Source organism: Salmo salar, chromosome 04 (assembly GCF_965601325.2).
Source record: "Salmo salar chromosome 04, fSalSal1, whole genome shotgun sequence".
Taxonomy (NCBI): Eukaryota; Metazoa; Chordata; class Actinopteri; order Salmoniformes; family Salmonidae; genus Salmo; species Salmo salar.
In genome coordinates this window covers 87214841-87234853 of record NC_138294.1, presented here as the reverse complement: position 1 = coordinate 87234853, position 20013 = coordinate 87214841, and the positions used below count along the sequence as shown (strand labels likewise).

General features: G+C 43.7%; 1 protein-coding gene and 1 pseudogene across 3 annotated transcripts in view; both read left to right on the top strand.

Moving 5' to 3' along the window:
• The first annotated feature begins 2355 nt into the window (after positions 1–2355).
• Positions 2356–20013, top strand: part of LOC106603936 (P2X purinoceptor 1) — an 84587-nt gene continuing 66929 nt past the window's right edge. For all 3 annotated transcript variants that reach the window (XM_045717397.2, XM_082974772.1, XM_014198190.3), the window contains exon 1: positions 2356–2718. In XM_045717397.2, the coding sequence (XP_045573353.1) occupies positions 2531–2718 (188 nt within the window). In that variant the 5' untranslated portion in view covers positions 2356–2530. The remainder of the gene's footprint in view (positions 2719–20013) is intronic.
• LOC106603945 (TBC1 domain family member 22B pseudogene) lies at positions 12380–16932 on the top strand (annotated as a pseudogene).

Below are 20013 nucleotides of genomic sequence, written 5' to 3'. Positions count from 1 at the left end.
TATGAGGGTGCCTGTGTTTACGGATTTGTTGTATCTGGTAGGTTCATTGATCATTTGTGTGAGATTGAGGGTGTAAGGGGGTGCGTAACTGGTGGCAGGGAAGTCAGACGCAGGAGAGCAGAACTAGATAGTAGCCGGAGCAGTTTAATCCAAAAACCAACGGCATAAAATACAACAGAATATGGGTATAAAAACCCGACGTGCACCAGTAAACATGTGCACAAGCACTTACAACAAACAATCCCACACAAAGACATGGGGGGAACAGAGGGTTAAATACACAACAAATAATGAGGGAAATGGAAACCAGCTGTGTAGGAAAACAAGACAAAACAAATGGAAAATGAAAAGTGAATCGACGATGGCTAGAAGACCGGTGACCGCGCCGACCCGCCCGAACAAGGAGAGGAAACGACTTCGGTGGAAGTCGTGACAGAGGTCATCAAGCTTAGATTGTAGAATGACCGGGGTGTTAAGCATGTCCCAGTTTAGATCACCTAGCAGCACGAGCTCTGAAGATAGAGGGGGGGCAATCAATTCACATATGGTGTCCAGGGCATAGCTGGGGGCAGAGGGTGGTCTATAGCAAGCGGCAACGGTGAGAGACTTGTTTCTGGAAAGGTGGATTTTAAAGAATGTGTTCTCTTGTTTTGCCACACAGATCTTTACTATAGACTGCTGAGGTACTCTGTATGTGAATCTCTGTCTGCAATTGCATTTTATTACTAAAGAGTTTTACACCAAGGTTCCTGTGTCATCTATCTGGAAGACTGATTGTTAAAGGTAACTTACATCACCCCATGCAAAGGACCACCCAACACATCCTTTCACGAGATATAGTCCCGAAAACGAGGGTTGCTGCTATCCAAGCCGGCTGGTCGTTCATTCTATCAGTACGGTTGCCAGAGACGTGACCCAGTCTAAGTATTGGTGGAAATATCATTAAAAAAAACTGAAATCATGTTTTTGACTGGTCTGCCCCTTTAACAAACTTGTGAGGCAGTGATCCAGTGATCCAGACATAGTTTATCCAATTACAATACATGTTTTTCCTGACAGCAGACACTGTACATGGTTTGCAAATGTTCTTTGAATGATTCCAGCTTAGCCTACTTCAACTAGTCTATTACAGTCTATCACACGAGGGGGTGTGGTATATGACCAATATACCACGGCTAAGGGCTGTTTTAGGTACGACGCATCGCGCCTAAGGCTGTTCTTAGGCACAACCCTTAGCCGTGGTATATTGGCCATATACCACAAACCCCCGAGGTGCCTTATTGCTATTATAAACTGGTTACCAACGTAATTAGAGCAGTAAAAATATATGTTTTGTCATACCCGTGGTATACGGTCTGATATACCACGGCTGTCAGCCAATCAATATTGAGGGCTCGAACCACCCAGTTTATAATAAACTATAACACATTGATATATTGAACTACTTTCTCCATTAGCTTACAGTTCAGTAGTCAGTACACAGACATGGTTGTCCAGGATAAGACTCAGAACATCAGTATTTACAGTATCGTTATTGGAATGACACAAATCCCCATTGAATTGTTTCAAGTTCTGTCACGCAAATCCGCACACACACTGGGGTAAATAAATTCTCTGGAAGTAAATAGACCTACTTGAAATAGGCCTAGGGCCAAGTTTTTGAGACACGCTTGATTTAGCTTGGACACCGCAAACTACAGTAAGTCAATCAGTACACCTGAAGTATTTAATATGCATTTGACACAGCCCTGGACTAGAAGTAAGCTTTGAAAACCATGGGAGTTCAGAGCATAGAGCAGTAGCTCAATATGCTACTGTTTATGTAGGCTATACAGTTGTAACAACCCTGTATAAATAGGGCTAGTTGTGTGGTAATTTTGACATTTTAAATGCTAGCTCATTTGCTATTCGAAAAGTAGGGATAAATAACACATTTAACTTATACTTTCCATTGCTGGCCAGAGATGAGTTTATAGATTATATTTTAAATCAACATGGCAACATTCTGTGCGGTGTTGTTGTGTTGAACTCATTCCTAAGCAACACACAGCACATGTAAATGAATTGCGTTTGTTCAACGGTTCTGTGTTGATCAAACAGATGCAGTTTAAGGATGTCTGTGACAGATGTTGAATGATCTGATCAGTGGCTCAGTGTAGTCATTATTTGCTTTAAAGGACTGGGGACCAGTAACACCTTGGTTTACGGCAAAATGCAATAATATTTGTTTGTTTTGGAGTGAGGGAAAAAGAGAGAGAGAGAGAGAGAGAGAGAGAGAAAAGAGAAAGAGATTCGGTAGGTTAGTGAATGAGGAAGTGTGAGAGAGGGAAGGGTGACGGGGAGGAGGACCGCCTGTGAGGAGAGGAGAGAGAGAGAGACAGTCAAAGAGACAAAGAGAGTGAGAGAGGGAGAAAGTCCAACACTGCTACTGAAACGTGTCAGCTGTTGGTTAAGGGAGGCTGAAGAATAATTAAGAGAGGCTGAAGAAGGGAGGTGGAGAGAGAGAGAGAGAGAGAGAGAGAGAGAGTGTATGTATACCAGCGGGGTTGAGAGACCTTCCTCTTACCAGCGGAGGAGCAAGATGAAGAGTTTCATCACAAACACCCTCTCTGACTTCTTCTTCGAGTACGAGACCCCCCGTCAGGTGCTGGTACGGAACAAGAGGGTGGGGGTCGTGTGCCGATTGATCCAGCTGGGGGTCCTGGCTTACATCATCGGGTAAGCCCCCCCCCCCCTTTAAAGGATTCTATAAATGTAGAGTGGACTGCATGTAGAGGTAGTGTTAGAGCTTGTCTGTTGACATCATGTTTCAGCATGTCTATGGCTAAGAAATTCCTCAACTGCAAAATCCATGACCCAGCTTTTCTTATTTACATGGCTTGTAAAGTACAACACTCCTGTTAATTAATCAAGAGACCTCTAACCAAATCAAGATGTGATATTTAAGGGTGATGACTTTATAATGCAATTTGGCAACAATTTTTTTTTGCATACAGGAGGGATGTATGTTTGGTATGGAACTCTCTTGTGGATGAATGACATCTGGACTAATTCAGGTTTGATAATTAAGTGTGATGAGTCTAATGACTTACTCTAAATGCAAACAGAAACTATATATTTTTTGCGTATGTAAACAGGAACTATCTTATCTTACTATCTTACACTGAAAAAAATATAAACGCAAAATGTAGTGTTTCATGTTTCATTCAAAAATGTTTGCACAAATTTGTTTACATTCCTGTTAGTGAGTGTTTCTCCTTTGCCAAGATAATCCATCGACCTAACAGGTGTGGCATATCGAGAAGCTGATTAAACAGCATAATCGTTACACAGGTGCAACTTGTGATGAGTATGTTGGCCAAAATCCATCTCCCACTGCCTGCCACTGGGCTTCCTCTCACTACCATATTTGGTATTGAATGGAGATATTATTAAGCAGATATTTCACATTTATACATCCGGTGAAATATCTGTCTCATTGTTCTATCTGTGGTAATGCCCTTTCCAGCTCATAGAGATTCGTGTCAAGACAACATAACTGCATTTTGGGCAACTCGCTCAGATAGATAGTCACATTGGACCAAACCTCTTAGCTTGTAAACTTGCTACCACATGTAGGTTCGCAAATGATATGATGATTCATGGAGGACGAATTTGTTCTTTGGAAAGAACAGTGCTTTTTCATTTTGTACTTTGTATATTTATTGTTGTACTTTCTATCTTAATGGAGACAGACTGTGTTATGTCTCAACAAAACAAATTACTTGTTAACACTTGTTAACACTTTCTGTGTGTGCATGCCTGCACATGTATTCTGTCTGTATACATCTTCAGGTAGTCAGACTTTAGGACCTACAGGATGTGAACAGGCTTTGACTCACACAGATAACAATCAAACTTGGGTACACACACAGCTAAGCTGCGTGATTTTCCTTCCTTGGATAAGGCCGGAAAGTCAAGTGACAATACACATCAGAGAAACGTACAGTACATGCACTCAGCGCTGCAGATAAAGTCATACCAGAATTATTGCCCCTCAGATGTTTGCTCTTCCTACAGTGTCACATCAAAGTGACCTCAGAGATGTACATTTCTTGGGACATTTCCAGGACAGGTTTCTCAGAGAGAGTCCACACAACGGCTTCTAGAACAACAAGCTTTACCTTTTATAAGGTGATAGGACGTTGTTGTTATGATGCTAATCAGGGTTCATCTTTCTCTTTATCATTGGTCCTAAATCCTCTTTTATCAGGGGCGAAATTCCAAACCACATTCAAGGTTGAACGTTATCACCACCAAAAAAATGCTGAAAAGTTTTCTTTTAAAGCATTTAAAGCATTTAAAGCATTTAAAGCAAAGGTTTAATGGATTTGTCCCTGAAAGTTAGGTGGTTATCTCCAGTCTCTGTTGATATTAGAGAGTGACCCCTGAACACAACAGTTATTCTGTCAGCGTGAAACCGTTTCCCACCTCCCTCCCCTCCATCCTCTCTCCCATCCTCCCTCCATCCCTACCTCTCTCCCTTCCTCCCTCCATCCCTACCTCTCTCCCTTCCTTCCTCCCTCCCTCCCTCCATCCCTACCTTTTTTGCTTCCTCCCTTCATCCCTACCTCTCTCCATTCCTCCCTCTATCCCTACCTCTCTCCCTTCCTCCCTCCCTCCATCCCTACCTCTCTCCATTCCTCCCTCTATCCCTACCTCTCTCCCTTCCTCCCTACATCTCTAACTCTCTCCCTTCCTCCCTTCCTCCCTCCATCCCTGCCTCTCTCCTTTCCTCCCTCCATCCCTGCCTCTCTCCTTTCCTCCCTCCATCCCTACCTCTCTCCCTTCCTCCCTCCATCCCTACCTCTCTCCTTTCCTCCCTCCATCCCTATCTCTCTCCTTTCCTCCCTCCATCCCTTACCTCTCTCCCTTCCTCCCTCCATCCCTACCTCTCTCCCCCGTGCCACAGCTTTCGGCCTGAAAGCGAGCATGAGCTCAGGCCGTGATGAACATGGAGCGAGATGTGATTAAGGAGCCTGTCTAGGACTCTCTTCATCAGGGCCCTGCAAGACTTTAACAGCTGAGAGATAAAAAAAAATCACTGGTCTTTCAGCCATGGATCAGACAGCTATGGGCCTTAATCGAAGTAGGGAGACTCATAGGAGCTCTTATCTAAAAAACAGCGCACTCAGGAAGAGCCACAAAAGACAATCACACATCAGAAAGATCTGTCGCTTGGTCTGTCGGACTTTGTCCCTCTCTCTCTCTCTCTCTGTCTGTCTATCTGTCGCTCCACCAGGACTTGGGGATACAGAACAGATGCAGATCTTACTTAGATTGTCATTTCACGCTTTGGTTTCCTGTAATGTGATTGTTCCAACTGTTCTCTCTATGTGGACTTCCATTCTAATTCAGAGACAACAGCAGCGATGAGATTTATAGTCATAGCTTGATGCAGACATCCAGTTGAAATGGACCAGTTTCTTTTTGAAAAGTTGAATTACATACAAACAAGTGAGTGAGTGCATGCGCGTGTGTGTGAGAGTGTGCGTGTGTGTGAGAGTGTGCGTGTGCATGCGCGTGTGTGTGTGTGTGACACGTAATTTCAGCTGTAAGGCAGTGGCAGGGAGTTGTAGATGTGTTTTACATGCTGTCTCCAGGGAATAATGCTAATAGTTTATTGCTTTATACCTCCTTTATATAACACCAGTATCCATCCTTTAACATACACTACTGTTCAACAGTTTGGGGTCACTTAGAAATGTCCTTGTTTTTGAAAGAAAAGCAAATTTTCTGTCCATTAAATTAACATCAAATTGATCAGAAATACAGTGTAGACATTGTTAATGTTATAAATTACTATTGGAGCTGGAAATGGCAGATTCTTTAAAAAAATGGAATATCTACATAGGCAAACAGAGGCCCATTATCAGCAACCATCACTCCTGTGTTCCAATGGCACATTGTGTTAGCTAATCCAAGTTTATCACTTTAAAAGGCTATTTGATCATTAGAAAACCCTTTTGCAATTATGTTAGCACAGCTGAAAACTGTTGTGCTGATTAAAGAAGCAATTAAACTGGCCTTCTTTAGACTAGTTGAGTAATCTGGAACATCAGCATTTGTGGGTTCGATTACAGCCTCAAAAAAGCCAGAAACAAAGAACTTTCTTCTGAAACTCGTCAGTCTATTCTTGTTCTGAGAAATGAAGGCTATTCCATGCGAGAAATTGCCAAGAAACTGAAGATCTCATACAACGCTGTGTACTACTCCCTTCACAGAACAGCGCAAACTGGCTCTAACCAGAATAGGAAAAGGAGTGGGAGGCCCCAGTGCACAACTGAGCAAGAGGACAAGTACATTAGAGTGTCTAGTTTGAGAAACAGATGCCTCACAAGTCCTCAACTGGCAGCTTCATTAAATAGTACCTGCAAAACACCAGTCTCAACGTCAACAGTGAAGAGGAAACTCCGGGATGCTGGCCTTCTAGGCAGGTCCTTTTACAGCTGCACCATCGAGAGCGTCCTGACGGGTTGCATCACTGGCTGGTATGGCAACTGCTCGGCCTCCGACCGCAAGGCACTACAGAGGGTAGTGTGTACGGCCCAGTATATCACCGGGGCCAAGCTTCCTGCCATCCAGGACCTCTATACCAGGCGGTGTCAGAAGAAGGCCCTAAAAATTGTCAAAGACTCCAGCCACCCTAGTCATAGACTGTTCTCTATGCTACCGCACAGCATGCGGTACCGGAGCACCAAGTCTAGGTCGAAGAGGCTTCTAAATAGCTTCTACCCCCAAGCCATAAGACTCCTGAACAGCTAATCAAATGGCTACCCAGACTATTTGTATTTTCTTAAAACTGCATTGTTGGTTAAGGGCTTGTAAGTAAGCATTTCACTGTAAGGTCTACACCTGTTCGGCGCATGTGACAAATAAAATTTGATTTGGGATTTGGATTTACTTTTGGGTGTCTAAATTTTGCCGTTACATTTAAGAGGTTTTAAGATATCAGATGTTTTGTTTATAAATACTTTGCTACAATGACACAGTTATCTTAGTTATCTACGTACCTCATTCCTAGCTTTTAGCATGTGCACATAGTAAGTACACATCATGCTTTTTTCAGATTCCACAATGATTATTTAGTTGTGGACACTACATCACTTCACTCGCTCTCTTGCTCTTGGTCCTCATCTTTGTAAGTCACCTTGATTTAGTACCTGTGTGCTTTATCAGTTTCTTTATGAAAATACTCCATGACAGTAAGGGGCTATAGCAGTGCACAAGTAGACTACAAATACATGATGGGCCCACGAAGTGAGCATACTGGAGAGCTACTGGAGTGAAATTGGAGCGAGCCTACACTCCTGCCTTTGGGAATCTAGCTCTGCACTCCTTGCTCCGTTCACTCATATACTCTAGCTCTGCACTAGATTCCCAAAGGGAATCATGTACTCCAGCTCTGCACTAGATTCCCAAAGGGAATCATATACTGTAGCTCTGCACTAGGTTCCCAAAGGGAATCATATACTCTAGCTCTGCACTCCTTGCTCCGCTCACTCATATACTCTAGCTCTGCACTAGATTCCCAAAGGGAATCATATACTCTAGCTCTGCACTAGATTCCCAAAGGGAATCATATACTGTAGCTCTGCTCTAGGTTCCCAAAGGGAATCATATACTCAAGCTCTGCACTAGATTCCCAAAGGGAATCATATACTCTAGCGCTGCACTAGATTCCCAAAGGGAATCATATACTCTAGCTCTGCACTAGATTCCCAAAGGGTATCATATACTCTAGCTCTGCACTAGATTCCCAAAGGGAATCATATACTCTAGCTCGCATACACACTTAGAAGACCTTCACTTGAAAACGATGGAAAAAAGCGGCAATAGTACTGTTTGTCCATCTTTAGACGCCATAGCCAGTATACACGTCCTCAAACTTGTCAGAATTGTCTAAGATAACTCAGGAAATCTGTCACACATTTTTACGTTTTCTTAGTCGCGCAATTTTACATCTAACTAAGATGTTTGGTGCAGTATTTCTCAAGTGAAAAATGTGCATGAAAACCAGTCGTCTATCATTGAACGACAACAAACACTTAATTGAACAAACACTTCATTGAAGACTTTGTCTTCCGAACTTCAGCCTGCCTCGAAAAAAAAAGTGTGTGCACGAACAGCCGATAAAAACCTTGCCAAATGCCAAAAAGAACACAAACGTCACAAAATGTCATCATAATATATCCACTAACTGTTCCTAACTCTTTAGGATGGGAAGCATGCGGATCAAATCAAATCAAACTTTATTTGCCACATGCGGCGAATACAACAAGTGTAGACTTTACCGTGAAATGCTTACTTACAAGCTCTTAACCAACAGTGCAGTTCAAGAAGAACAAAATATTTACCAAGTAGACTAAAATAAAAAGTAATAATAAAAAGTAACACAATAAGAATAACAATAACGAGGCTATATACAGGGGGTACCGGTACTGAGTCAGTGTGCTGGGGTACAGGCTAGTTGAGTAATCTGTACATTCGTGGCCAAAAGTTTTGAGAATGACACAAATATACATTTTCACAAAGTCTGCTGCCTCAGTGTCTTTAGATATTTTTGTCAGATGTTACTATGGAATACTGAAGTACAATTACAAGCATTTCATGAGTGTCAAAGGCTTTTATTGACAATTACATGAAGTTGATGTAAAGAGTCAATATTTGCAGTGTTGACCCTTCTTTTTCAAGACCTCTGCAATCCGCCCTGGCATGCTGTCAATTAACTTCTGGGCCACATCCTGACTGATGGCAGCCCATTCTTGCATAATCAATGCTTGGAGTTTGTCAGAATTTGTGGGGTTTTGTTTGTCCAGCCGCTTCTTGAGGATTGACCACAAGTTCTCAATGGGATTAAGGTCTGGGGAGTTTCCTGGCCATGGACCCAAAATATCGATATTTCGTTCCCCGAGCCACTTAGTTATCACTTTTGCCTTATGGCAAGGTGCTCCATCATGCTGGAAAATGCATTGTTTGTCACCAAACTGTTCCTGGATGGTTGGGAGAAGTTGCTCTCGGAGGATGTGTTGGCACCATTCTTTATTCATGGCTGTGTTCTTAGGCAAAATTGTGAGTGAGCCCACTCCCTTGGCTGAGAAGCAACCCCACACATGAATGGTCTCAGGATGCTTTACTGTTGGCATGACACAGGACTGATGGTAGCGCTCACCTTGTCTTCTCCGGACAAGCTTTTTTCCGGATGCCCCAAACAATCGGAAAGGGGATTCATCAGAGAAAATTACCTTACCCCAGTCCTCAGCAGTCCAATCCCTGTACCTTTTGCAGAATATCAGTCTGTCCCTGATGTTATTCTGGAGAGAAGTGGCTTCTTTGCTGCCCTTCTTGACACCAGGCCATCCTCCAAAAGTCTTAGCCTCACTGTGCGTGCAGATGCACTCACACCTGCCTGCTGTCATTCCTGAGCAAGCTCTCAACTGGTGGTGCCCCGATCCCGCAGCTGAATCAACTTTAAGAGTTGGTCCTGGCTCTTGCTGGACTTTCTTGGGTGCCCTGAAGCCTTCTTCACAACAATTGAACCGCTCTCCTTGAAGTTCTTGATGATCCAATAAATGGTTGATTTAGGTGCAATCTTACTGGCAGCAATATCCTTGTCTGTGAAGCCCTTTTTGTGCAAAGCAATGATGACGGCACGTGTTTCCTTGCAGGTAACCTTGGTTGACAGAGGAAGAACAATGATTCCAAGCACCACCCTCCTTTTGAAGGTCCCAGTCTGTTATTCAAACTCAATCAGCATGAAAGTGATCTCCAGCCTTGTCCTCGTCAACACTCACACCTGTATTAACGAGAGAATCACTGACATGATGTCAGCTGGTCCTTTTGTGGCAGGGCTGAAATGCAGTGGAAATGTTTTTTGGGGATTCAGTTCATTTGCATGTGTCGTAGAATATTGCCTCAGAAATATAACACTCTTACGAGAACTTGTGAATTCAATATAGACTTTAATACAAAGTAACAGAGCCGAGCCCTTCCATGAAAAATACTAAATTCTCATATTACAGAGTCCTGCCTCCCTCTATATGAAAATAGCTTTCCTTGGCCTTTCTCCATTGTTATCTCTCCATCTCAGTTCTTGCTTGTTAACACCCACATCTGACAGCTGTATAGGTTATAATGGTAGCAGGGTCCTGGTCCTATATGTTCCATTCCTTATATAGCCATTCTGTCTCAGCTCTTCAAAGTGGACAGCCTAAATGCTGCTAATAATGGAAATGTAATCATAGTCATGAGTTTTGCTCCCAAACATGGCAAAGAGGGACTTTGCAATTAATTGCAATTCATCTGATCACTCTTCATAACATTCTGGAGTATATGCAAATTGCCATCATACAAACTGAGGCAGCAGACATTGTGAAAATTAATATTTGTGTCATTCTCAAAACTTTTGGCCACGACTGTACATGTAGGTGGGGGCAGACAGCGAGTAGCAATAGTGTACAAAAGGGAGGGGGGTCAATGTAAATTGTATATTTTTATGAATTGTTCAGCAGTCTCATGGCTTGGGGGTAGAAGCTGTTGAGTCCTAGACATTTTGGCCTAGACTTGGCTTTCCGGTACCGCTTGCCGTACGGTAGCAGAGAAAACAGTCTATAACTTGGTTGACTGGCGTCTCTGACAATATTATGGGCTTTCCTCTGACACAGCCTATTATATAGGTCCTGGATGGCAGAAAGCTTGGCCCCAGTGATGTACTGGGCCATTCGCATTACCCTCTGTACCACCTTACGGTCTTACCAGGTGGTGATGCAAGCGGTCAGGATGCTCTCGATGGTGCAGCTGTAGAAACTTTTGAGGATCTGGGGACCCATGCCAAATCTTTTCAGTCTCCTGAGGGGGAAAAAGTTTTGTCGTGTCTGCTTAACGACTGTCTTGGTATGTTTGGACCATGATAGTTCGTTGGTGATGATGACATCAAGAAACTTGAAACTCTCGACCCGCTCCACTACAGCCCCGTCGATGTTAATGGGGGCCTGTTCGGCCCGCCTTTTCCTGTAGTCCATGATCAGCTACTTTGTCTTACTCACATTGAGAGAGAGGTTGTTGTCCTGGCACCACACTGCCAGTTTTTTGACCCCCTCCCTAGGTTGGAGTCGTGTTCGGCCACGCAGTCATGGGGGAACAGGGAAGGGGAGGAGGGGACTAAGTACACACCCCTGAGGGGCCCCAGTGTTAAGGATCAGCATGGCAGACGTGTTGTTGCCTACTCTTACCACCTGGGGGCGGCCCGTCAGGAAGTCCAGGATCCAGTTGCAGAGGGAGGTGTTTAGTCCCAGGGTCCTTAACTTAGTGATGAGCTTCGTGGGCACTATGGTGTTGAACGCTGCGCTGTAGTCAATGAACAGCATTCTCACATAGGTGTTCCTTTTGTCCAAGTGAGAAAGGGCAGTATGGAGTGCGATTGAGATTGCGTCATCTGTGGATCTGTTGGGGTGGTACGCGAATTGGAGTAGGTCTAGGGTGTCCGGGAGGATGCTGTTGATGACCAGCCTTTCAAAGCGCTTCATGGCTACCGACATGAGTGCCACAGGGCGGTAATCATTTAGGGAGGTTACCCTCATTTCCTTGGGCACAGGGACTATGGTGGTCTGCTTGAAACATGTAGGTATTACAGAACTCGGTCAGGGAGAGGTTGAAAATGTCAGTGAAGACACTTGCCAGTTGGTCCGCGCATGCTTTGAGTACACGTCCTGGTAATCCGTCTGGCCCAGCGGCTTTGTGAATGTTGACCTGTTTAAAGGTCTTGCTCACATCGGCTACTGAGAGCGTTATCACACAGTCATCCAGAACAGATGGTAATCTCATGCATGCTTCAGTGTTGCTTGCCTCGAAGCGAGCATAAAAGGCATTTAGCTCGTCTGGTAGGCTCACATCACTGGGCAGCACTGGGTTTCCCTTTGTAGTCTGTAATAATTTTCAAGCCCTGCCACATCCGATGAGCGACAGAGCCGGTGTAGTAGGAATCAATCTTAATCCTGTATTGATGATTTGCTTGTTTGATGGTTCATCTGAGGGCATAGCGGGATTTCTTATAAGCGTCCAGATTAGCCTCCCGCTTCTTGAAAGCGGCAGCTCTAGCCCTTAGCTCGATGCGGATGTTCCTGTAATCCATGGCTTCTGGTTGGGATATGTACCTACAGTCACTGTGGGTATGACGTCATCGATGCACTTATTGATGAAGCCGATGACTGAGGTGGTGTATTCCTCAATGCCATTGGATGAATCCCGGGAACATATTCCAATCTGTGATAGCAAAACAGTCCTCTAGTGTAGCATCCGCGTTATCTAACCCCTTCTGTCATTTAACATACAGACAGCTAGGATGGCCAGAGGTAGATGTGAAAATGTCTTGAGCAGTGGGTGTTGACAGAAGACCTCATCAGTAATCACTGCTCAAATGAACTTGCAACACCTGTGTTTGTTAAAGATGTCAGAGATAAGTTGAAGTCCTAGCATTCTCAAAGGTTAAAACAGGTAATTGTGACTTAGGATAGTCTGTGATGACAGTCCTATACCTATCATTGCCAGTATCCAATATCAAAGGTCTAGCTGTCTTTATGTATAATAGACAGTTCTGTTAGGGTCTAGCTGTCTTTATGTATAATAGACAGTTCTGTTAGGGTCTAACTGTTTTGATGCGTGTTGGACTGTTAGTGTCTAGCTGTTTTGATGCATGTTGGACTTTTAGGGTCAGAACGAGTGAATACATTTCAATCGAGCCTTAACTGAATGAAGAGGTATGAAGGTTTATTAAAACAGTATTGGAGGGATGGCCTGGTCTCCGACAGATGACCCCTGGAGCCAGATGACCCCTGGAGCCAGATGACCCCTGGAAGCCAGATGACCCCTGGAGCCAGATGACCCCTGGAGCCAGATGACCCCTGGAGCCAGATGTCGGGATAGCAGAAGCTCTGTGATGGTCAGTTGGCATCAGAAGCCCACCGGGCTGGGACAAAGAGGTTCAGATGACAGACCTTCAGTTGGTGGAGGGTAGCCGATGTAACTTTTGCTACATAGACAGCAATTAAGAGACAAGGGTAAGCAATCATTTAAATTCTGTCCATCACAAGATTTACACCCATTGGTGAGAAGAGAGCAATGTGATTATTCTAGAGGTGTATGCCCATAGGTCTCCTCAAAAGTGTGATGAAATTACATTCTTCTACTGTAGCTCATTGGCTAGAAAATAATAGGTCAATGACATTTTGCACGTGGTTAATTGATAGTAGAGGAGGACTGACATGGCTCTGTGATGATGAGACTGTTTGTAAATATGACAAATAGAAAGTTCCCACTGTGCCCATGATAAAAGATGCAACGTAAATATGTTATACTACTGAAACAATATTTAATGTGTGAAGATACATTCAGACCAGCCTTAGTGATTTAACTTTTACATTTTAACTTTAAATTTGATTTTAACTTTATTTAACCCGACCACTAACAGCCCAACACCAGTCCTCCAGTACCCCCAACAGGCCAACTCCAGTCCTCCAGTACCCCCAACAGCCCAACTCCAGTCCTCCAGTACCCCTAACAGCCCAACTCCAGTCCTCCAGTACCCCCAACAGGCCAACTCCAGTCCTCCAGTACCCCTAACAGCCCAACTCCAGTCCTCCAGTACCCCTAACAGGCCAACTCCAATCCTCCAGTACCCCCAACAGGCCAACTCCAGTCCTCCAGTACCCCTAACAGCCCAACTCCAGTCCTCCAGTACCCCTAACAGGCCAACTCCAGTCCTCCAGTACCCCTAACAGCCCAACTCCAGTCCTCCAGTACCCCCAACAGCCCAACTCCAGTCCTCCAGTACCCCCAACAGCCCAACTCCAGTCCTCCAGTACCCCTAACAGGCCAACTCCAGTCCTCCAGTACCCCCAACAGCCCAACTCCAGTCCTCCAGTACCCCTAACAGGCCAACTCCAGTCCTCCAGTACCCCTAACAGGCCAACTCCAATCCTCCAGTACCCCCAACAGCCCAACTCCAGTCCTCTAGTACCCCCAACAGCCCAACTCCAGTCCTCCAGTACCCCTAACAGGCCAACTCCAGTCCTCCAGTACCCCTAACAGCCCAACTCCAGTCCTCCAGTACCCCCAACAGCCCAACTCCAGTCCTCCAGTACCCCTAACAGGCCAACTTCAGTCCTCAGTACCCCTAACAGGCCAATTCCAGTTCTCCAAATTCTCAAAATTTCTGGCCTGCTACAGCTGCCCCGGTCAACTGTAAGTGCTGTTATACAATCTCAAGTCTAAAAAAGCGGCACTCCACGCACCAGGTGCCTCCTCTTCCTTCACAACAACCCAGTGACACCACCAGGGAGCCAGACACAGGGCCAGGGCCTGCAGACCAGCCGGCTCCCCCAACAGCAGAGGTCTGTCTTCAGCAGGAGGAGGACACAGACAGTGGACAGATCAATGGCAGAGTGGTGGTGAAGTCCAGAAGTGAGGCCCTGCTCAACACCAATACAGTGTGCTCCACCCTGTAGAAGCAACAGTCTCTCCCAGTTCGTCCTATCATTCCATTAGTCGCCAGAATCTCGGACCAGAATTCCTCAGGGGCCCCAATCATGACAGTGCGAGACAAGAGCCGATTGAACAAATTCAAATACCTTCTGTCCTGTCCCAACACTGACCTTGAGGAGCTCCGGAAGCACAACTGGTCAGGCATTCCACGAGAGGTGAGGCCCATCACATGGAGGCTCCTCTCTGGTTACCTCCCAGCCAACACGGAGCGCAGAGAACCGGTGCTGAAGAGGAAGAGAGATGAGTACTTCGGCTAATTCCAATTTTCCAGCAGCTTGCGGTGCAAGAGGTGCTTGAGCAGATCCTCTTCATCTGGGCTATCCGCCATCCAGCCAGTGGCTATGTCCAGGGAATCAACAACTTGGTCTCTCCATTCATCGTGGTCTTCCTCTCCGAAATTGCTAAGGAGGTTGTGGAGATTTTTTGACGTTCTGACACCCAGAGGAACATTGAGGTTTCTGGTGCATGACTAAGCTGCTGGACGGAATACAGGACAACTATACTTTTTGCTCAGCCAGGGATTCAGAACAATGTGAAAGCTTTGGAAGAATTGGTCAGCAGAATCGATGAGGACATACACAACTGCTTTACAGACGTTCCGCTAGCGGAACGCCTCACCAATATCCAATGGTATAGCGTGGCGCGAAATACAAATACCTAAAAAATGCTATAACTTCAATTTCTCAAACATATGACTATTTTACACCATTTTAAAGACAAGACTCTCCTTTATCTAACCACATTGTCCGATTTCAAAAAGGCTTTACAGCGAAAGCAAAACATTAGATTATGTCAGGAGAGTACCCTGACAAAAATAATCACACAGCCATTTTCAAAGCAAGCATATATGTCACAAAAACCAAAACCACAGCTAAATGCAGCACTAACCTTTGATGATCTTCATCAGATGACACTCCTAGGACATTATGTTATACAATACATGCATGTTTTGTTCAATCAAGTTCATATTTATATCAAAAAACAGCTTTTTACATTAGCATGTGATGTTCAGAACTAGCATACCCACCGCAAACTTCCGGTCAATTTACTAAATCCCTCACAATAAACGTTGACAAAAAACATAACAATTATTTTAAGAATTATAGATACAGAACTCCTTTATGCAATCGCGGTGTCAGATTTTAAAATAGCTTTTCGGTGAAAGCACATTTTGCAATATTCTGAGTACATAGCCCGGCCATCTTGGCTAGCTAATTTGACACCCACCAAGTTTGGCCCTCACCAAACTCAGATTTACTATAAGAAAAATTGGATTACCTTTGCTGTTCTTCGTCAGAATGCACTCCCAGGACTTCAACTTCAACAACAAATGTTGTTTTGGTTCGAAATAATCCATAGTTATATTGAAATAGCTCCGTTTTGTTCGTGCGTTGAGGTCACTATCCGAAGGGTGACGCGCGGACGCATTTCGTGACAAAAAAAATTCAAAATATTCCATTACCGTACTTCGAAGCATGTCAAACGCTGTTTAAAATCAATTTTTGTGCTATTTTTCTCGTAAAATAGCGATAATATTCCAACCGGGCGACGTTATATTCATTCATAGACTGAAAGAAAAACATGGAGTCGTCTCGTACAGACTCCATTGTCATTGTTCCCTGCCTGACCACTCACAAAAACTCCTGCTGTTTTTCGCCCAGAGTCTGCAGAGACGTCATTCCACTTTCTGGCGCCTTATGAGAGCCAATGGAAGCCTTAGAAAATGTCACGTTACAGCAGAGATGCTGTATTTTTGATAGAGATGCCCTAGAAGGAAAACAAATTGTCAGACAGGGCACTTCCTGTATGGAATCTTCTCAGGTTTTGGCCTGCCATATGAGTTCTGTTATACTCACAGACACCATTCAAACAGTTTTAGAAACTTTAGAGTGTTTTCTATCCAAATCTACTAATTATATGCATATTCTAGTTTCTGGGCAGGAGTAGTAACCAGATTAAATCGGGTACGTTTTTTATCCGGCCGTGAAAATACTGCCCCCTATCCCAAACAGGTTAAGAGGTATGAGGTGGAGTACCTGCAGTTTGCTTTCCTCCAGATGAACAAGCTGCTGATGAGAGAGCTGCCTCTATCCTGCAGCATCTGCCTCTGGGACACCTATCAGGCTGAACAAGATGGCTTCTCCCACTTCCACCTGTACGTCTGTGCTGCTTTCCTGATCGAGTGACGTAAAGAGATCCTCTCTGTGGTCAATTTCCAGGGTCTTCTCATGTTACTCCAGAACCTTCCCACAATCCACTGGGGGAAAGAGGAAGAGGGCCTTCTCCTGACTGAAGCATACAGACTCAAGTACATGTTCGCTGACGCGCCCAATCACTACAAGAGATAGGCCTCTATGCAATGGTGTAAAACAGATTCTGATATACTGTTAGGAGGAATGTAAGGTTTTATTCCTCTCTCTGATATGACTGACCGACATATAGCTTGTACACTGGTACAGAATAATTCACTCAAAATGGGAACCCTGAATCCTATTTCTACAATATTTTTCTTTCAGGTTCTCTCTGTTTGTTAAGACTTGTATTGCCAAGTTTCATTCCACTGACACTGCAGCGTATTATCTCAGAGCCACTGGCTTAGACATCTCAATAGTAGTCTGTTAAAATTCATGTGGTAGGTTCTGGACATTCAACACAGCTAACCCTCAGCTGACTAGGTATCGCCCCTTTCCCTTCAACCTAACCCCTATTAACCATAACCTTATGTGAGTTCTGGTGTTGGAACTCTATACTGTTCTGGCATTGGAACTCTATACTGTATTGGAACTCTACACTGTATTGGAACTCTACACTGTATTGGAACTCTACACTGTTCTGGCATTGGAACTCTATTCTGTATTGGAACTCTATACTGTATTGGAACTCTACACTGTATTGGAACTCTACACTGTTCTGGCATTGGAACTCTATTCTGTATTGGAACTCTATACTGTATTGGAACTCTACACTGTATTGGAACTCTACACTGTTCTGGCATTGGAACTCTATTCTGTATTGGAACTCTACACTGTTCTGGCATTGGAACTCTATACTGTATTGGAATTCTATACTGTATTGGAACTCTACACTGTTCTGGCATTGGAACTCTACACTGTTCTGGTATTGGAACTCTATACTGTTCTGGCATTGGAACTCTATTCTGTATTGGAACTCTATACTGTTCTGGCATTGGAACTCTATTCTGTATTGGAACTCTATACTGTTCTGGTATTGGAACTCTATACTGTTCTGGCATTGGAACTCTATACTGTTCTGGTATTGGAACTCTATACTGTTCTGGTATTGGAACTCTATTCTGTATTGGAACTCTATTCTGTTCTGGTATTGGAACTCTATACTGTTCTGGCATTGGAACTCTATACTGTTCTGGCATTGGAACTCTACACTGTATTGGAACTCTATACTGTTCTGGCATTGGAACTCTATACTGTTCTGGTATTGGAACTCTATACTGTTCTGGTATTGGAACTCTACACTGTATTGGAACTCTATACTGTTCTGGTATTGGAACTCTATTCTGTATTGGAACTCTATACTGTTCTGGCATTGAAACTCTATTCTGTATTGGAACTCTATACTGTTCTGGCATTGGAACTCTATACTGTTCTGGCATTGGAACTCTATTCTGTATTGGAACTCTACACTGTATTGGAACTCTATACTGTTCTGGTATTGGAACTCTACACTGTCCTGATATTGGAACTCTAAACTGTTCTGGCATTGGAACTCTATTCTGTATTGGAACTCTACACTGTATTGGAACTCTATACTGTTCTGGTATTGGAACTCTACACTGTCCTGATATTGGAACTCTATACTGTTCTGGTATTGGAACTCTACACTGTCCTGGTATTGGAACTCTATACTGTTCTGGTATTGGAACTCTACACTGTATTGGAACTCTATACTGTTCTGGTATTGGAACTCTACACTGTCCTGATATTGGAACTCTATACTGTTCTGGTATTGGAACTCTACACTGTATTGGAACTCTATACTGTTCTGGTATTGGAACTCTATACTGTTCTGGCATTGGAACTCTACACTGTATTGGAACTCTATACTGTTCTGGCATTGGAACTCTATACTGTTCTGGTATTGGAACTCTATACTGTTCTGGTATTGGAACTCTACACTGTATTGGAACTCTATACTGTTCTGGTATTGGAACTCTATACTGTTCTGGTATTGGAACTCTATACTGTCCTGGTATTGGAACTCTACACTGTTCTGGTATTGGAACTCTATACTGTTCTGGTATTGGAACTCTACACTGTATTGGAACTCTATACTGTTCTGGCATTGGAACTCTACACTGTCCTTGTTTTGGAACTCTATACTGTCCTGGTAATGAAACTCTACACTGTTCTGGTATTGGAACTCTACACTGTTCTGGTATTGGAACTCTATACTGTTCTGGTATTGGAACTCTACACTGTATTGGAACTCTATACTGTTCTGGCATTGGAACTCTACACTGTATTGGAACTCTATACTGTTCTGGCATTGGAACTCTACACTGTTCTGGTATTGGAACTCGACTCTGTATTGGAACTCTATACTGTTCTGGTATTGGAACTCTATACTGTCCTGGTATTGGAACTCTATACTGTTCTGGTATTGGAACTCTATACTTTTCTGGCATTGGAACTCTATACTGTTCTGGTATTGGAACTCTATACTGTTCTGGTATTGGAACTCTACACAGTATTGGAACTCTATACTGTTCTGGTATTGGAACTCTATACTGTTCTGGTATTGGAACTCTATACTTTTCTGGCATTGGAACTCTATACTGTTCTGGTATTGGAACTCTATACTGTTCTGGTATTGGAACTCTACACAGTATTGGAACTCTATACTGTTCTGGTATTGGAACTCTATACTGTTCTGGGATTGGAACTCTATACTGTTCTGGTATTGGAACTCTATACTGTTCTGGTATTGGAACTCTATACTGTCCTGGTATTGGAACTCTACACTGTTTTGGAACTCTATACTGTTCTGGTATTGGAACTCTATACTGTTCTGGTATTGGAACTCTACACTGTATTGGAACTCTATACTGTTCTGGTATTGGAACTCTATTCTGTATTGGAACTCTATACTGTATTGGAACTCTACACTGTATTGGAACTCTACACTGTTCTGGCATTGGAACTCTATTCTGTATTGGAACTCTACACTGTTCTGGCATTGGAACTCTATACTGTATTGGAATTCTATACTGTATTGGAACTCTACACTGTTCTGGCATTGGAACTCTACACTGTTCTGGTATTGGAACTCTATACTGTTCTGGCATTGGAACTCTATTCTGTATTGGAACTCTATACTGTTCTGGCATTGGAACTCTATTCTGTATTGGAACTCTATACTGTTCTGGTATTGGAACTCTATACTGTTCTGGCATTGGAA